The following is a 19,079-nucleotide window of genomic DNA, read 5'->3' as shown; positions in this document are numbered from 1 at the left end:
GCGAACCACTGCTTTTAATCAGGGCAAGGTGTCTGGTAACATGACCGAATACAAACAGTGCAGCTATTCCCTCCGCAAGGCTATCAAACAAGCTAAGCGCCAGTACAGAGACAAAGTAGAATCTCAATTCAACGGCTCAGACACAAGAGGCATGTGGCAGGGTCTACAGTCAATCACAGACTACAGGAAGAAATCCAGCCCAGTCACGGACCAGGATGTCTTGCTCCCAGGCAGACTAAATAACTTTTTTGCCCGCTTTGAGGACAATACAGTGCCACTGACACGGCCTGCAACGAAAACATGCGGTCTCTCCTTCACTGCAGCCGAGGTGAGTAAGACATTTAAACGTGTTAACCCTTGCAAGGCTGCAGGCCCAGACGGCATCCCCAGCCGCGCCCTCAGAGCATGCGCAGACCAGCTGGCCGGTGTGTTTACGGACATATTCAATCAATCCCTATACCAGTCTGCTGTTCCCACATGCTTCAAGAGGGCCACCATTGTTCCTGTTCCCAAGAAAGCTAAGGTAACTGAGCTAAACGACTACCGCCCCGTAGCACTCACATCCGTCATCACGAAGTGCTTTGAGAGACTAGTCAAGGACCATATCACCTCCACCCTACCTGACACCCTAGACCCACTCCAATTTGCTTACCGCCCAAATAGGTCCGACGATGCAATCTCAACCACACTGCACACTGCCCTAACCCATCTGGACAAGAGGAATACCTATGTGAGAATGCTGTTCATCGACTACAGCTCGGCATTCAACACCATAGTACCCTCCAAGCTCGTCATCAAGCTCGAGACCCTGGGTCTCGACCCCGCCCTGTGCAACTGGGTACTGGACTTCCTGACGGGCCGCCCCCAGGTGGTGAGGGTAGGCAACAACATCTCCTCCCCGCTGATCCTCAACACTGGGGCCCCACAAGGGTGCGTTCTGAGCCCTCTCCTGTACTCCCTGTTCACCCACGACTGCGTGGCCACGCACGCCTCCAACTCAATCATCAAGTTTGCAGACGACACAACAGTGGTAGGCTTGATTACCAACAACGACGAGACGGCCTACAGGGAGGAGGTGAGGGCCCTCGGAGTGTGGTGTCAGGAAAATAACCTCACACTCAACGTCAACAAAACTAAGGAGATGATTGTGGACTTCAGGAAACAGCAGAGGGAACACCCCCCTATCCACATCGATGGAACAGTAGTGGAGAGGGTAGCAAGTTTTAAGTTCCTCGGCATACACATCACAGACAAACTGAATTGGTCCACTCACACAGACAGCATCGTGAAGAAGGCGCAGCAGCGCCTCTTCAACCTCAGGAGGCTGAAGAAATTCGGCTTGTCACCAAAAGCACTCACAAACTTCTACAGATGCACAATCGAGAGCATCCTGGCGGGCTGTATCACCGCCTGGTATGGCAACTGCACCGCCCTCAACCGTAAGGCTCTCCAGAGGGTAGTGAGGTCTGCACAACGCATCACCGGGGGCAAACTACCTGCCCTCCAGGACACCTACACCACCCGATGTCACAGGAAGGCCATAAAGATCATCAAGGACATCAACCACCCGAGCCACTGCCTGTTCACCCCGCTATCATCCAGAAGGCGAGGTCAGTACAGGTGCATCAAAGCTGGGACCGAGAGACTGAAAAACAGTTTCTATCTCAAGGCCATCAGACTGTTAAACAGCCACCACTAACACTGAGTGGCTGCTGCCAACACACTGACACTGACTCAACTCCAGCCACTTTAAAAATGGGAATTGATGGGAAATGATGTAAATATATCACTAGCCACTTTAAACAATGCTACCTTATATAAATGTTACTTACCCTACATTATTCATCTCATATGCATACGTATATACTGTACTCTATATCATCGACTGTATCACTAGCCACTTTAAACTATGCCACTTTGTTTACATACTCATCTCATTTGTACATGCTGTACTCGATACCATCTACTGTATCTTGCCTATGCTGCTCTGTACCATCACTCATTCATATATCCTTATGTACATATTCTTTATCCCCTTACACTGTGTACAAGACAGTAGTTTTGGAATTGTTAGTTAGATTACTTGTTATTACTGCATTGTCGGAACTAGAAGCACAAGCATTTCGCTACACTCGCATTAACATCTACTAACCATGTGTATGTGACAAATAAAAATTTGATTTGGGCCCGTATCAACAAAGCGTCTCAGGGTAGAACATTGGTCTCGGGTGTTGAGAATAGAGAAATTTTTCCTCCTTCTCTCATGGGTAAAAATAAAAGCTATGCCTCTTTAGTCACAAGAGTCCCACTTAGTCGGCAGATATTTAGGAGACCTCATGAGCTGTCCTAACCAGTTAAGAGTTACCAGCAGGTGTCTTGAAAACAGTAAAGGGCAGTGGTTCCTGCGCCATAGACAAGCAATGATCTGGAGTTGAAATATATTGAAAGAATAGTTTGATATTTCTATACGATCAACCCATAAATAATCTAGACCTTCATGCAACAGTAGGTATTTCTTGCGCTTTTGACAATGATTTTACACGAGGCCTAATTCACATTATGATATGCCTAAATACTTATAACCACTAGGCTAATAAATGATCACATTTTTCTTTTTGGCTATTTCATTAACCTACATGTATATCAAGTTGTCCCTTTGGAGTGCAATATTCCTAAATTGGGCATGCCTATAAGTTTGGCAATTGACAGCATCTAGGGGCTGAGCTTTTGGTGATTAATGATAGACCTTTCAAAATGTTTTAGGCAACATTATCGGCAAGTGACTTGATGCCTACTGTGCTAAAAGAGATTCAGAGTTGTTGAAGGGGAGAGATGAGTGTGTTGATATAACAGTAATATAGTGAAAATTCCGCTTTTAACAACTATCATACTGTATGATTCAGTGCAATGCCTTTCAAATATATAAAAAAAATATATTTGTAAAAAATAAAATTAAAATTAAAAATTATGCATGCCAACATATTAGGCAAGAATTAAGAGTTGTTTTTTGTTGTGGTCTTAAAACAAGTGAACAGGATTCCTAGGACCTTTCCTGAGATGCTTTGTGGATACGTGCCCTGAACAATAAGAACACAGATAAAGATACATGTGCTGTGCCAAACTTGACCCCATCTTAAAGTCTGGAGTAGGTTCGAGAACAAGGTAGTATTCACTAGGCACCAAAACAGAAAGAAACGGAGGGACCACCTGAATGTGTAATAATAAAGGATTATTTTCCTTTTTTGCATTGAACAACATTTTGATACGTTTTTGCCCTTACGAATATGGTATGCATATATGGTATGGGTATGGGATATAAAGGCTCCCAGACTCTATACACTCTTCCCCCAACTTGCCTCAGCTCCTATCCTCATTACAGGTCTTTGGGGCAGTACTTCCTCTCAAACTGTGCCACGTCAAACTTGCGGGTGCAGCCTTTGTAGTTCATGTACCGTATCTTTCCGAAGATGGGTCTCTCGGCCCAGCCCTGGTCATGGACCCCGCATATGGACCACATACAACCTACAGAGAGATAGAGAGGGTTGGGGGAAAAGAACGTTGCAGTGTAAAACAGACATGGTCGCAAGAACAAAGATTCAGCACGAGGCAAGCAGGTAGAGGTTGTCATGACGTTGCCCTCTTTGGGTACACAGCAAGCTCTGCCTCCTCCTTTCCTCCTTCAACTAAGCTGCTGTGGTCAGAGAGAGGGATAGAGATAGAGTGAGATAGAGATAGAGTGAAGTTTCATAGAGAACAAAGGAATTTCTTCCACCTCACAGAACTTGAGGTCCAAACAACGTTTACGTTCCGGAGAAGGTATAAAAGATCGGTGAAGAATCCAGCTACGAACTGCTCCGTTTGTTACAATTTGGGGAAGCTCATGGGAGACGGTGTGGCCACATTACCTTAACGCTGTTTATATAATAGCCTCAGATATGAGGTTTAATTGTTGTATAAGATGAATGAGTGAGGATGATACTGTTTGTAAAATTGTGTAATGTGATTTTGGACTGTTTAATGAAGGAAACTCCAATTCCCTTTTGAGTTGAACTAAATCAGAGGACCGCCCATGAACACAGTTAGGGTCAGGCATCCTGGGACAGCCCCTTTTCTGCAATTCCAAATAAAACCCCAATCTTGAGAATTCCTCAAGTAGACCAAGTTTCTCTCAATCATGTTTCTCTCAAACAAAGGTTGCAGACCATTGCTGAATCTTTTAACCATACCACGTGGTTAAACTCTTAGACTATCGATACCGACAGAATAAGAACAAGTCTTTGATATTAATTACTAGTCTGCAGCTAGGAATTCGGTATCATTGGACGCGAAGAACGACAACCGCCGAAACATTCATTCTATAACGAATGAATGACTGTCACTCTGAACAATCAACTTTAACCACAACAGAGAGAGAGAGAGAGAGAGAGAGAGGACGAAAACTCTCCAACAGAAACTAACTTTTCAACAAAAATCCTGACGACACACTGAGCGTAAATATATATTGATTGCAATTATTCCCAAATGAGTGAGCGTTCATGTGCAAAGGATTAGCATTTCAATTGTTATAATGATCAACTTTGTAGTGTCTCATCTCAGTCGACCCCCACTTCCCTTTTGTCCACCAAGCCGCGATGCCGGTTTAGCCCACTAGGGAACATTCCCTTATCATTTCCTTGTAACCATATCTACTGTTTGTTATGCATTTCTGTGAATTACTTAGTTAGTAAATAAAGGATTTAAGACAATTGATGTCTCATAGTGAAGACTGGGTTCGTGCGGATAACCAACAATTTACGACGTTTGGAATGAGACTAACGTGAGGTAAAGTAAATAGTTCATTAATTCGAAGACTAATTGATCAGATATAAAATATTTGAAAGGTTATATTGGGAAATTATAACTTTGTAATCTGAATATTTTCCTTGGTGCCCCGACTTCCTAGTTAATTACAGTTACATGATCAATCAGTTTGATCGCATAATACTAATTACAGAGAATCTTTGATAAAAACCAAGTCTTCAATTTAATGATAGTAAAGACACGACAAGGTGCAAATGGATGTTGGTTTAATTTACACAGCGCTGGTGATGACAGTTAGTTAATATAGTTAATATATTTAGAAAAAGGTTTGCTTTCCAAATGTCAGCATTCAAAAGATAAAAAAAAAAAAAAATAACCCCTTAAATCAGGCAAAATCTGTCTTAACCAGAAAGCGCAGGTGGAGTCTACTAGGCTCAGATGCAGCCTCCCCATTAAGTTACCAAAATCAAAAGAACATACCCAAACGGTAGAGCTGCACAATTAATACAAATTGTGATAGACATGTGCAATATCCATAACCGCAAATCTGCAATATTATTTAAATGCCACTTAGCCGTTAGCCATCTTTAATGCCCGTTTATTTTACTTTTGATTTATTGCTTGAGTTGACGGAGATCCCCCTCCGTCTCTCCTCTTTAGGCCGGAGATCCCCCTCCGTCTCTCCTCTTTAGGCCGGAGATCCCCCTCCGTCTCTCCTCTTTAGGCCGGAGATCCCCCTCCGTCTCTCCTCTTTAGGCCGGAGATCCCCCTCCGTCTCTCCTCTTTAGGCCGGAGATCCCCCTCCGTCTCTCCTCTTTAGGCCGGAGATCCCCCTCCGTCTCTCCTCTTTAGGCCGGAGATCCCCCTCCGTCTCTCCTCTTTAGGCCGGAGATCCCCCTCCGTCTCTCCTCTTTAGGTCGGAGATCCCCCTCAATCTCTCCTCTTTAGGCCGGAGATCCCCCTCCATCTCTCCTCTTTAGGCCGGAGATCCCCCTCCATCTCTCCTCTTTAGGCCGGAGATCCCCCTCCATCTCTCCTCTTTAGGCCGGAGATCCCTGGACTCTACAAGGTGTCGAAAGTATTCTATAGGGATGCTGGTTCAAGTTGACTTCAATGCTTCCCACAGTTGTGTCAAGTTGGCAGGATGTCCTTGGTGTGGTGGACCATTCGTGACACACGTGAAACTATTGAGTGTGAAAACCCAGCAGCACTGCATTTCTCGACACAAACTGGTGCGCCTGGAACCTATTACCATACCTAGTTCAAAGGTACTTAATCTTTTGTATTGCCCATTCACCTTGTTTAAAAAATATATAATATATTTGTTTTACCTTTATTTAAACTAGGCAATTCTATCAGATCTAGGAACAATGAAGGGGTGTAGGAAGGGGTAAGAATTTAACCAACCACCAGTGAGTCACTTACCTACGAATCCGTTGGGGTCCTGCCCGTCCAACTCGTATCGGTCGTTGAGGTAGATGGCGATGGAGAGCGCTCCCTCTGGTGAGGAGGTCCACTCCAGGATCTTCTTGGCCCAGTACATCCTTAGAAAGCCATGCATCTTACCCTCAATCACCATCTGGTACTACAGGAGGAAGGATACAAGATGGAGAACTTATTTACAATGATATAGGGCTGTCCCGGTCAACAACAAAAAAATCTTGGTTGACCGAGTCGTCGTTCTTTCAACCAATCGATTAGTCTAAATTTAAAAATGTGTATTTTCATATACAGTGAATTTGCAAAGTATTCATACCTCAACTTTCCACATTTTGTTACGTTGACTTATTCTAAAATGGATTAAATTGTTTTTTTCCCCCCCGTCAATCTGCATACAATAGCCCATAACAACCAAGCAAAAACAAGTTTTTCGAAATCTTAGCAAATTTATTCAAAACATTTTAAAAAACTGAAATATTACATTTACATAAGTACTCAGACCCCTTTACTCGGTCCATTGTTGAAGCACCTTTAGCAGCGATTACAGCCTCAAGTCTTACTGGGTATGACGCTACAAGCTTGGCACACATGTATTTGGAGAGTTTCTCACATTCTTCTCTGCATATCCTCTCAAGCTCTGTTAGGTTGGATGGGGAGCGTAGCTGCACAGCTATTTTCAGATCTCTCTAGAGATGTTCGATCGGGTTCAAGTCCGGGCTCTGGCTGGGCCACTCAAGGACATTAAGATTTGTCCCGAAGCCACTCCTGTGTTGTCTTGGCTGATGGAAGGTGACCCGTCACCCCAGTCTGAGGTCCTGAGCAGGTTTTTAATCAAGGATCTCTCTGAACTTTGCGCCGTTCATCTTTCCCTCAATCCTGACCAGTCTCCCAGTCCCTGCCGCTGAAACACATCCCCACAGCATGATGCTGCCATCACCGTAGGGATGGTGCCAGGCTTGGCATTCAGGACAAAGAGTTCAATCTTGGTTTCATCAGACCAGAGAATCTTATTTCTCATGGTCAGAGTCCTTTAGGTGCCTTTTGGCAAACTCCAAGCGGGCTGTCATGTGCCTTTTACTGAGGAGTGGCTTTTGTCTGGCCACGCTACCATAAAAGGCCTGATTGGTGGAGTGGTGCAGAGATGGTTGTCCTTCTGGAAGGTTCTCCCATCTCCACAGAGGAACTCTGGAGCTCTGTCAGAGTGACCATAGGTCTCTTGGTCATCTTCCTGACCAAGGCTCTTCTCCCCCGATTGCTCAGTTTGGCCAGCTCTATGAAGAGTCTTGGTGGTTCCAAACTTCTTCCATTTAAGAATGATGGAGGCCACTGTGTTCTTGGGGACCTTCAATACTGCAGAAATGTTTTGGTACCCTTCCCCAGATTTATGCTTCAATACAATCCTGTTTCGGGGCTCTACGGACAATTCCTTCGACCTCATGGCTTTGTTTTTGCTCTGACATGCACTGTCAACTGTGGAACCTTATATAGACAGGTGTGTGCCTTTCCAAATCATGTCCAAATCAATTGAATTTACCACAGGTGGACTACAATCAAGTTGTAAAAACATCAAGAATCATCAATGGAACCAGGATGCTTCTGAGCTCAATTTCGTGTCTAATAGCAAACGGTCTGTATACTTATGTAAATAAAGTATTTTTGTTTATTTTTAAATTTGCACACATTTCTAAAAACCTTTTTTGTGTGTAGAGCAGGTGTCCACATACTTTTGGCCATGTGTATATGGATGCTTTATAAAGCCAGGCACATTTAACAGTTAGGCTTTTCATTATAGAACTAATTAAAGTTGGGGTTCTCTCTCTCCTCACTTTTCTTAGACAATTAAGGCAAGGGCTGTTTTCTCCTCAACTTCACTGCAGCCTCCGCCACATTGTTCTCAACACCAATATGCTGGGTAACTTTGCTATTATGCACATAGCAACATGGTCTAGGAAAAGGTGTCAATTTAACAGCGTGTTTGTTTCAGAAATGCGGCCAGGGACCGCTATCCAACGAGGAAGTGCATTTATTTAAAAAAAATATTTTTTTATTAGTGTTGCGCCATTGTTCTTATGTAATATAACCATATACAATTTCAGTAGTGCACATCTTAGCGTGATGGACTTTGCCATCCCCACGGCCTCCACAATGGATTAGTCCACTCAGACAGGTGTCTTGTCCACTATGATTTTTTCAGTCGAAGCAGTAGCAATCTCAGTCGACCAAGAGCTTATCGACAAAACAATCGTAAATGGGGTCTGAGCTTATTTTTGACTTCCCGGTGTAGTTTTTCTGGGCATTGCTAACCAGCAAACGGTTAGTAGTAAACGACACCAGATGGAAGTCGAAAATTCTCTTTAATCCTTCGCAATTTACAGTAGTGAGTGCATTCATATGTGTCAAAGTGATTGGAGTTGTTTTCATGCACTCACTATATTATAAGTTGCTTTGGATAAACGTGTAAACTGCAGATTTTATTACATGATTTATGTTAATAAATAAATACAAGTCTTGTTGTTCTGAGACTTGCTGAATTGGCTGGTTTGCATGTTGATAGTCTATGGGCGGTCAGCACTGTAAACGATACCTGGGCTGCGTTCCAGAGCTTGTCGTGGGTCTGGGCTTTCTCCAGCTGCTCACGGGTATAGACGTATGGCCTGGGGTCTTTGGCGTGATCTTTCAACGTTTTCTGGGCCCAGTCATTTGCACCTAGATCAAATACAAGGATCATTAATGTTAACTTCGCAAAACAGAACGGAAACATCCCTTCCCCTTTAAAATGTCACAATGGTCTTTAAATTGTTGCAATGTCTAAAACCCTGCACATAAATCTACCATATAGATACTAATCAAATGTTATTTGAAATGCTTACGGGCCCTAAAACAGAGAGAAAGAAAATAGAGGTATTAAAGTAATAACACGTAATAATAAAAACTTAATGAGTAACGATAACTTAGCTTTATACACAGGGTACCAGTGCCGAGTCGATGTGCAGGGTACGAGGTAATTGACGTAGATATGAACTTAGACAGTACCAGTCAAAAGTTTGGACACACCTACTCATTGCAGGGTTTTTCTTTATTTTTACTATTTACTATACTCTGGAATAATAGTGAAGACATCAAAACTATGAAATAACACATATGGAATCATGTAGTAACCAAAGAAGTGTTAAACAAATCAAAACATATTTTATATTTGAGATTCTAAAAAGTAACAACCCTTTGCCTTGACAGTTTTCCACACTCGTGGCATTCTCTCAACCAGCTTAATGGGGTAGTCACCTGGAATGCATTTCAATTAACAGGTGTGCATTGTTAAACGTTAATTTATGGAATTTCTTAACCTTCTTAATGCGTTTGAGCCAATCACTGGTGTTGTGACATTGTAGGGGTGGTATACAGAAGATAACCCTATTTGGTAAAAGACCAAGTTAATTTCTGGCAATCTCTATGGGGGTGCCACAGGGTTCAATTCTCAGGCCGACTCTTTTCTCTGTATATATCAATGATGTGTCGCACTTGCTGCTGGTGATTCTCTGATCCACCTCTACGCAGACGACACCATTCTGTATACATCTGGCCCTTCTTTGGACACTGTGCTAACAAACCGCCAAACGAGCTTCAACGCCATACAACACTTCTTCAGTGGCCTCCAACTGCTTTTAAATGCGAGAAACTAAATGCATGCTCTTCAACCGATCGCTGCCCGCACCTGCCCGCCCGACTAGCATCACGACTCTGGACGGTTCTGACTTAGAATATGTGGACAACTACAAATACCTAGGTGTCTGGTTAGACTGTAAACTCTCCTTCCAGACTCACATAAAACATCTCAAATCCAAAGTTAAATCTAGAATTGGCTTTCTATTTCGCAACAAAGCATCCTTCACTCATGCTGCCAAACATACCCTCGTAAAACTGACCATCCTACCGATCCTTACTTAGGCAATGTAATTTACAAAATAGCCTCCAACACTCTACTCAGCCAATTGGATGCAGTCTATCACAGTGCCATCCGTTTTATCACCAAAGCCCCATATACTACCCACCACTGCGACCTGTATGCTCTCGTTGGCTGGCCTTCACTACATATTCGTTGCCAAACCCACTGGCTCCAGGACAGCTATAAGTCTTTGCTAGGTAAAGCCCCGCCTTATCTCAGCTCACTGGGTCACCATAGCAACACCCACCCGTAGCATGCGCTCCAGCAGGTATATTGCACTGGTCATCCCCAAAGCCAACACCTCCTTTGGCTGCCTTTCCTTCCAGTTCTCTCCTGCCAATGACTGGAACGAATTGCAAACATCTCTGAAGCTGGAGTCTTATAGCTCCCTAACTTTAAGCATCAGCTGTCAGAGCAGCTTACCGATTGCTGCAGCTGTACACAGCCCATCAGTAAATAGCACACCCGACTACCTCATCCCCATATTATTACTTAAGCTCTTGCTCCTTTGCTCATCAGTAGCTCTACTTGCACATCATCATATGCACATCTATCACTCCAGTATTAATGTTAAATTGTAATTATTTTTGCCTCTAGAGCCTATTTATTGTCTACCTCCCTACATTTGCACACACTGGACATAGATTTTTCTATTTTTCTTTTGCGTTGACTGTAAGACACTGTAAGAGACTGTAAGTTCAAGTAAGACACTCAACATCAACTGTTCTGAGGAGACTGCGTTAATCAGGCCTTCATGGTCAAATTGCTGCAAAATAAACACTACTAAGAGGACACCAATAAGAAAAGGAAGAGACTCACTTGGGCCAAGAAACACAAGCAATGGACATTAGACCGGTGTAAATCTGTCCTTTGGTTTGACAAGTCCAAATTTTAGATTTTTGGTTCCAACCGCCGTGTCGTTGCGAGACACAGAGTAGGTGAACGGATGATCTCCGCATGTGTAGTTCCCACCGTGAAGCATGGAAGAGGTGGTGTGATGGTGCTTTGCTGGTGACACTGTCTGGGATTTATTTGGAAGTTACACTTAACCTGCATGGCTACCAAAGCATTCTGTAGCGATACGTGGGACTATGATTTGTTTTTCCAACAGGACAATGACCCAACACACCTCCAGGCTATGTAAGGGCTATTTGACCAAGAAGGAGAGTCATGGAGTGCTGCATCAGATGACCTGGCCTCCACAATCACCTGACCTCAACCCAATTGAGATGGTTTGGGATGGGTTGTACTGCAGAGTGAAGGAAAAGTAGCCAACAAGTGCTCAGCATACTCCTTCAAGACTACTGGAAAAGCATTCCATGTGAAGCTGAAAAAAAAGGGGAAAAAATAGCAGCAGTTGTGGCCTTTAGCTCAGCCCGAATGTTGCCTGTAATCCATAGCTTCTGGTTGGGATATGTACATACAGTCACTGTGGGGACGACGTCATCAATGCACTTGTTTACGAAGCCGTGATTTCCTGCCATGGCCAGCGAAGAGCCCGGATCTCAATCCCATTGAGCACATCTGGGACCTGTTGGATCGGAGGGTGAGGGCTAGGGCCATTCCCCCCAGAAATGTCAGGGAACTTGCAGGTGCCTTGGTGGAAGAGTGGGGTAACATCTCACAGCAAGAACTGGCAAATCTGGTGCAGTCCATGAGGAGGAGACGCGCTGTAGTACTTAATGCAGCTGGTGGCAACACCAGATACTGACTGTTACTTTTGATTTTGACCCCCCTTTATTCAGGGACACATTATTCCATTTATGTTAGTCACATGTCAGTGGAACTTGTTCAGTTTATGTCTCAGTTGTTGAATCTTATGTGCATACAAATATTTACACGTTAAGTTTGCTGAAAATAAACGCAGTTGACAGCGAGAGGACGTTTCTTTTTTTGCTGAGTTTAGATTAAGTCTCTCTTCGTAAATAGTATGGTCTACAGTTTATCGTGAGGTATTCTAGCTCGGGCACCAGCTGTTGTTAACAAAGAGAAACGCACCCCTCACTTCAGCTTACCTGGGGCTTCCGTTTGATCCTGCATATGCATAGAAAAACCAGCTAGACATATTATCCATGTCCTTGTTCAACCACGACGGACTAGGAGAAACATAGGATATTACAGTTCTTCTGGTCCCGTTGATAGGATAGTCTCGAACGGAGCCATCCAGTTTGTTCTCCGGTGATTCGCCAATAGAACAGAGGGTAAAGGCGGACTATTTATTCGTCAGGGTGCTCGCATGTCGGCCTCCCTTATGCCGTCTCTTTCCCGAGTCCCTGGGATTAGGGCCTGATCCAGGGCGAGCAGTATGCCCTGTTCCACAGATTCGTTGAAGTAGAAGCTCTTTTCGGGAATAGTAAACTATGATCAGCACAAAAAAACAAAACAGCAGAACTGGTCATGAGCCTGTAGAACAGGCCTGTAGCCTGTATCCATCGCAGCGCAATTCTAATCAGGTATTTGCTTGCGGCTCTGGTCAAATGTAGTGCACTACATAGAGAATAGGGTGCCATTTTGGATGCCGATCACGTCTTAACTCAAGAGAACTCAGTCCTCCTCACTCACCCTTCACGCTGTCATAGCTGGGGTTGTAGTAACAGAAGTTATCGGTCAACTCTCTGCGCACCACCAGTTCTTCTGTGAAGGAGGAAACGGACTCGCCGGCACTCTTCCCACAGCACTTTACCTGCAGCACCACGCGCTGGGCAGACAAGTGACCTGGAGATAGGTAGGGATGGAGGTAGGGTTGGAGAGAGGGTAGAAAGGGGAGAAGGAAGGGGATGGAGGGATAGAGAGCAGGAGGAAGAGAAGGAGGGACAGTCAGTGGAGTCCACCTTGAGCTTCAGAAATACGTTTGAAAAACATTTGCATACAAATAACACTGGATATTTCTTTAGGTGGGAGTGGGGCTTCACACCGGGTGGGTGGGATTGGGGCTTCACACCGGGTGGGTGGGAGTGGGGCTTCACACCGGGTGGGTGGGAGTGGGGCTTCACACCGGGTGGGTGGGAGTGGGGCTTCACACCGGGTGGGTGGGATTGGGGCTTCACACCGGGTGGGTGGGAGTGGGGCTTCACACCGGGTGGGTGGGATTGGGGCTTCACACCGGGTGGGTGGGAGTGGGGCTTCACACCGGGTGGGTGGGAGTGGGGCTTCACACCGGGTGGGTGGGAGTGGGGTTTCACACCGGGTGGGTGGGAGTGGGGCTTCACACCGGGTGGGTGGGATTGGGGCTTCACACCGGGTGGGTGGGATTGGGGTTTCACACCGGGTGGGTGGGAGTGGGGCTTCACACCGGGTGGGTGGGAGTGGGGCTTCACACCGGGTGGGTGGGATTGGGGCTTCACACCGGGTGGGTGGGATTGGGGCTTCACACCGGGTGGGTGGGAGTGGGGTTTCACACCGGGTGGGTGGGAGTGGGGCTTCACACCGGGTGGGTGGGAGTGGGGCTTCACACCGGGTGGGTGGGATTGGGGCTTCACACCGGGTGGGTGGGATTGGGGCTTCACACCGGGTGGGTGGGAGTGGGGCTTCACACCGGGTGGGTGGGATTGGGGTTTCACACCAGGTGGGTGGGAGTGGGGCTTCACACCGGGTGGGTGGGATTGGGGTTTCACACCGGGTGGGTGCTAGGTGTATAAGGTCATAAGAGGTGTGTTTGTGGGCTGGTATCAGGTGAACACTGTGTTTTGAGTTGGCATGTTGAATTTAATTCAACATTTAGAAAGGGGAGAGCTGACACAGGTGTGTATTGCAGGCTCATAGTGGGTGTGTGATTATAGGCTGAAATAACACTATAGTTTGTATTGGCACAAATTCCAGTAAGCGGCTTCCCCAACTGACCGAAGCGGATCCACGGCGAGAGCTGACTAACGGCAGAAGAATTGGGGTTGTTCCTCTGAGTGGCAAAGTTCTTGAGGCGCAGGTCGATGAAAGATTCCAACATGGCTATGCCTGCTGCAGTGCCAGACTTGGCCCAATCCACCTCCTCCACCGTCCTGTCCACCTCCAGAGAGGACAATGCCTCTGCCCAGTCTACTGGCTGGAAGGAGAGAAGAGCTTCATTTATTTAAGGTTGTGAAAAGTTTAATATATATGGAGTGGCCTATACCAACAGAGGAGGAAAGACGATGGGAAAGATATGAGGAAGAACTTAGGTCTTCTCTAAAAACAACATCAAACTTACTTCCACTTTGGTGTTTGCAGGTCTGGAGGGACTTGATAGGTGTAAGCAATACAACAGAAGCTCCATTGGAAGGCTTTGCAAAGTAATCACCTTATTGCTTACACCTATCCTGTGCATTCTGCTAATACGGTGGAAGGGAGACGGTGGGGGCTATGGGTTGTTTTCTGATTAGGCAAGAATTTAACCAACCCAGAGACCAACTCATTAACCAACCCAGAGACCAACTCATTAACCAACCCAGAGACCAACTCATTAAACAACCCAGAGACCAACTCATTAACCAACCCAGAGACCAACTCATTAACCAACCCAGAGACCAACTCATTAAACAACCCAGAGACCAACTCATTAACCAACCCAGAGACCAACTCATTAACCAACCCAGAGACCAACTCATTAACCACCCCAGAGACCAACTCATTAACCAACCCAGAGACCAACTCATTAACCACCCCAGTTTAGTGGATTGTGTCAATACAAATACCATTAAGGAATCCCTCATCTTAATGAGGTCCACCTTCTATAAGCAACCTCTTACTTTGGCGGTTCGGAGAGCAGTGTGTGGGTGTTTGTCCACTAAAGGCATCTCTGTGAGGAACTCCTTCAGAAGCTTGGTGATCTTGTTACGGATTGTCCTGGCAGAATACTCCAGCTTGTCTGATGCCACCCAGCAGGGCACCACGTTATGGGCATCGACCTGCGGTAGTGACGGGAAGACGTGGTAGTTGACAGACTTGAAATCCTTTGTTAACATAGCCTGAGAAATTGAAGGAAGAAAGCTATACAGGAATTCAATAGGTGTTCAGTGTTGGTATAACAGAGTGAGTTCCATAAATCTTTTGCACAATGATACTCAAGAAGTTCCGGCCCCCAATAACACTGACCCAGAAAAATAAATGCATCTGGGTGCGACTTTCATCTGAGCACTTTTGCACGCAACTATCACATAAAAAAAAAAACGCTAAGTAATCCTGAAGGGACTGATCTGCATACTTGTATGAAGGGGATATCACACAAAGAACGCAACACGGAACCGGAACCGGCTGCGCGCGTGCGCCATCGTGCATACATTTATTTGTCCCCTTACACCAAACGCGATCACGACACAGGTTAAAATATCAAAACCAACTCTGAACCAATGACATTCATTTGGGGACAGGTCGAAAAGAATTAAACATGTATGGCAATTTAGCTAGTTAGCTTGCTAGTTAATTTGTCCTTTTTAGCTAGCTTGCTGTTGCTAGCTAATTTGTCCTGCGATATATAAACATTGAGTTGTTATTTTACCTGAAATGCACAAGGTCCTCTACTCCGCCAATTAATCCACACATAAAACGGTCAACCGAATTGTTTCTAGTCATCTCTCCTCCTTCCAGGCTTTTTCATCTTTGAATTTATATGGTGATTGGCATCTAAACTTTCATAGTATTACCACGACAACCGGCAAAACAGTTTGTCTTTCAATCACCCACGTGGGTATAACCAATGAGGAGATGGCACGTGGGTACCTGCTTCTATAAACCAATGAGGGGATGGGAGAGGCAGGTCTTGCAGCGCGATCTGCGTCAGAAATAGGAACGACTTCTATTTGAGCCCTTGGCAACGCCGACGCTCGTTGGCGCGCGCGCGAGCAGTGTGGGTGCAATAATTGAATAACATGGATTTCTACATTTATTTTGCGATGCACGCGACGTGTCCGGTCTGGTCAGCATCTAAGTAATCCTGAAGGGACTGAGCTTCATACTTGTATGAAGGGGATATCCGACGAAAGCCCCTTTTTGACCTCCTCCACCCACTGCAGCGGTGTCCTTAGAGGGGAGAAGTCGGTCACTACTGCCCCAAAACTCCAGTCCGCCACAAACCCTGGCAGCAATTCTCCAGCGGAGCCCTGGAGCAGGTGGACCTGAATATCCAGGGCACTGCAGTCCTGTGAAAGGGGGGACAGATAAGTGCATGGGACAAGAAGGAAGCAGGTATAGAGGAGAATCTCAATTGGAATATCTCGATTCCTTTCGCCCCCTAGCATCCACTCGAGTAGGAGGAGGAAACGTGGAAAGAAATGCACTTGTAAGAAAAGAGTCTGTCCTCCTCTATCACTCCATCAGGCAAATTACATTTACAGAGGTGGAATCTCAAAATACTTATGTTTAAAGTGGTAAAAAAAAAAAAATGTTGCCAGTTAATCTAGACATTTTATAGATAAAAGGATAAGTGGCCTATAGTTTTTAAATGTGTGCATGCTTTTCTCATCCGAGAAAATAACAGCTGCTCTTTGAGGGCGTATTTCAAAACTCTTCCGGGGTAGGACACACCTGAGCATCCTACACCAGAGGCAGCAACCAAGGAGAGGAGCAAACTCCTCCCTTCACCCATTAACAAACTGACACTCTCCTACATACGGCAGCCACGTATAGGTTTCCGAGTCACGGAAGAGAGGAGGACAGAGTTGAAGAGAGGACAGACTTTTTTGCCAATTGAGAATCTCCCTCGGTTGACTGATTGGGCCATAAACAAGTGTAAGAATTGAGGGGAGCCGGGCCGGATGTCAAGATGACGACCCAGATGTCATATCCTCACATATATTTGTTTACAATCATAACATGAGTAACCTGCTTAATTGCTAAGTTAAAAAGGTCTGAAGTATCAAAGTCCACCTGCATTAGGATCACACAGGACACATAATTCTCAAAGGCCTCGAACTCAAGACAGAGCGCATAACAATCGTAGGGGGGGAATGTAGGAGTGCGGCCACGAGGCCGGATACCAAGACAAAAACTGCACACTAGAAAAGACAAGCACTCGACCTCGGCTTAATTTATTTTTAATTAGCTGTGAATCAACAAACAGATTCGCATACAGATTCTTCAGGTTTGTGTTTGTTGATTCACTGAAAATGTAAAAATCAACAGAATTTAAGTCAAGGTTGGTCACCTGTCTTTTCTAGTGTGTGGTTTTTACATTTGTTTTAGGATACTAGTTGTTTTGGCACTGGTTGGGCCATCTCCATCTCAAAGTCTCCCAGCAGCTGTTATTTTCTCAATTGGGAAAGCTATTTGAGCTAGTACCTAGATGCAAGGTTGTCTTTTTTTCCATCATGAATCTTGGAAGGAATCTCTGCTCTAAAATCATAAAATCTGATTGTAAACCTAACCTTAATAATGCCCAACCTTAAAATTAAGACTAAAAATAATGTTTGTTTTCATGAATTTCTACAATATAGTCAATATTGACTTTACAGCTGGTCTATCTAAGGGGGGGGGGAAATAAAATAAAAATGTACTCAGTTCTGCCTCCAGGGAAAGACTCATGGCAATAGAAGTCAACCTACTCCCTAGATAGAAAGAACAGGGAAGAGAACACACAAGTCATTTTCACCCCAGACAACAATGGATGGTTTCTCTACCTTTGCAACTTCCTCCAGTCCCCCCAGCATGAAGCCAAAATGGCGGATGGTTGCCAACTCTGAGTTTTGTGGTACCACCAAACAGAAACAGATATGCAGGGGCAGCTTCTCTTCAAGGGCAAGCTGCTGGGCATAGATCAACGCCCAGTTATCTACAGAAAGAGTCAAAGAGAGAAGCAAACATTGTGTTACTGGTGAATATGGCTGCAAATACTGAAAAGAATCCACAAAAAAAATCCCACTACAATGTCAACCCAAACTATACTGGCTTGAAAAGTTTATTTTCCCATTGTCATTTCGCGCATAACACAGCTCAGCAGTGTGAAAAGGCTACATTCAATGCACTTTCTATTGGACATTCTTATTTACAATGACGGCCTATTCCGGCTAAACCGGGATGACGCTGAGCCAATTGTGCACCGCTATGGGACTCCCAATCACAGCCAGATGTGATACAGCCTGGAATCGAACCAGGGACTGTAGTGGTGCCTCTTGCACGGAGATGCAGTGTCTTAGAACACTGTGCCACTTGGGAGCCCACTGTATATCCACTGTTATTGGTAGTGGATATACTGGAGATTCTCACCTTGGACCCTGTGATCCCGGTTCATCCAGTAGACTACTCCCTCTGATCCTTGCTTTATCTTCTGGGTTTGGGACAGAAAACGGAGGCGCTGCTTGTTGAATTTCAAGTCCTTCTTCTCCTTCCGTTGCTCTGCCACCACATCCTGCAGCCAGCCCTCTACTCTCTCCCTCTTCCCCTCTTTTACAGCCTGCAGCTTCTGCCGTTTGGTGTTGTCCATTTTGACAAATGTTGCCTTGCGTTTTTCTGCTGGCATGGTGGTTCGATTATTAATGCTGCTTGGGCCTACTAACTTGGTAAAGGAGCAGTGTCTTTGGCTCTCGAGTGTCACAAACTTCCAAATGTGCTTGGATGCTGGAATGAGCAACAAACTGGATAGAGGGAAGCATTAGAGGATAATTACTAAAGAAATATCACTTTTTCATCTTCAATACATTTTCTAATAATGCAAGCAACCATGGCAAAACAGGATGTTATCATGCAGACCAAGACACCATTTGATGTAAGCCAGGAAATAATTAAATTACAATCGCACTGAAATGTTTGGCAAGAAATGCCTTACCTGCGATGCATACAGATTATTGTAAACGTGTATCGCAGTCCTTTTCAGAGTTTTCAGACTTGATATGTATTTATTCAAACAACAGCAGATACGTACACATCTACACGCGTCTCGTGTTCTTTTTGTTTTGTAAGAGCAGATCTTTTTGGGGGGGGTATTATGACA

General features: G+C 45.0%; 1 protein-coding gene across 1 annotated transcript; it reads right to left on the bottom strand.

Moving 5' to 3' along the window:
• Positions 1-2,606: 2,606 nt before the first annotated feature.
• LOC139375874 (CPD photolyase) lies at positions 2,607-19,043 on the bottom strand. Its single transcript, XM_071117819.1, has 10 exons — positions 18,915-19,043; positions 18,356-18,723; positions 17,770-17,921; positions 16,111-16,293; positions 14,905-15,063; positions 14,024-14,222; positions 12,746-12,898; positions 8,825-8,946; positions 6,226-6,385; positions 2,607-3,522 (listed from the first exon to the last, which is right to left on the bottom strand). Exons 1-10 carry the CDS (start codon positions 18,923-18,925, stop codon positions 3,374-3,376), a joined length of 1,656 nt encoding a protein of 551 aa, XP_070973920.1. The 5' UTR covers positions 18,926-19,043; the 3' UTR covers positions 2,607-3,373.
• Positions 19,044-19,079: the final 36 nt, after the last annotated feature.

Source organism: Oncorhynchus clarkii, chromosome 20, assembly GCF_045791955.1.
Source record: "Oncorhynchus clarkii lewisi isolate Uvic-CL-2024 chromosome 20, UVic_Ocla_1.0, whole genome shotgun sequence".
Taxonomy (NCBI): Eukaryota; Metazoa; Chordata; class Actinopteri; order Salmoniformes; family Salmonidae; genus Oncorhynchus; species Oncorhynchus clarkii.
Note: the sequence above shows the minus strand (reverse complement) of the source record. Positions and strands in the feature narration are given on the sequence as shown.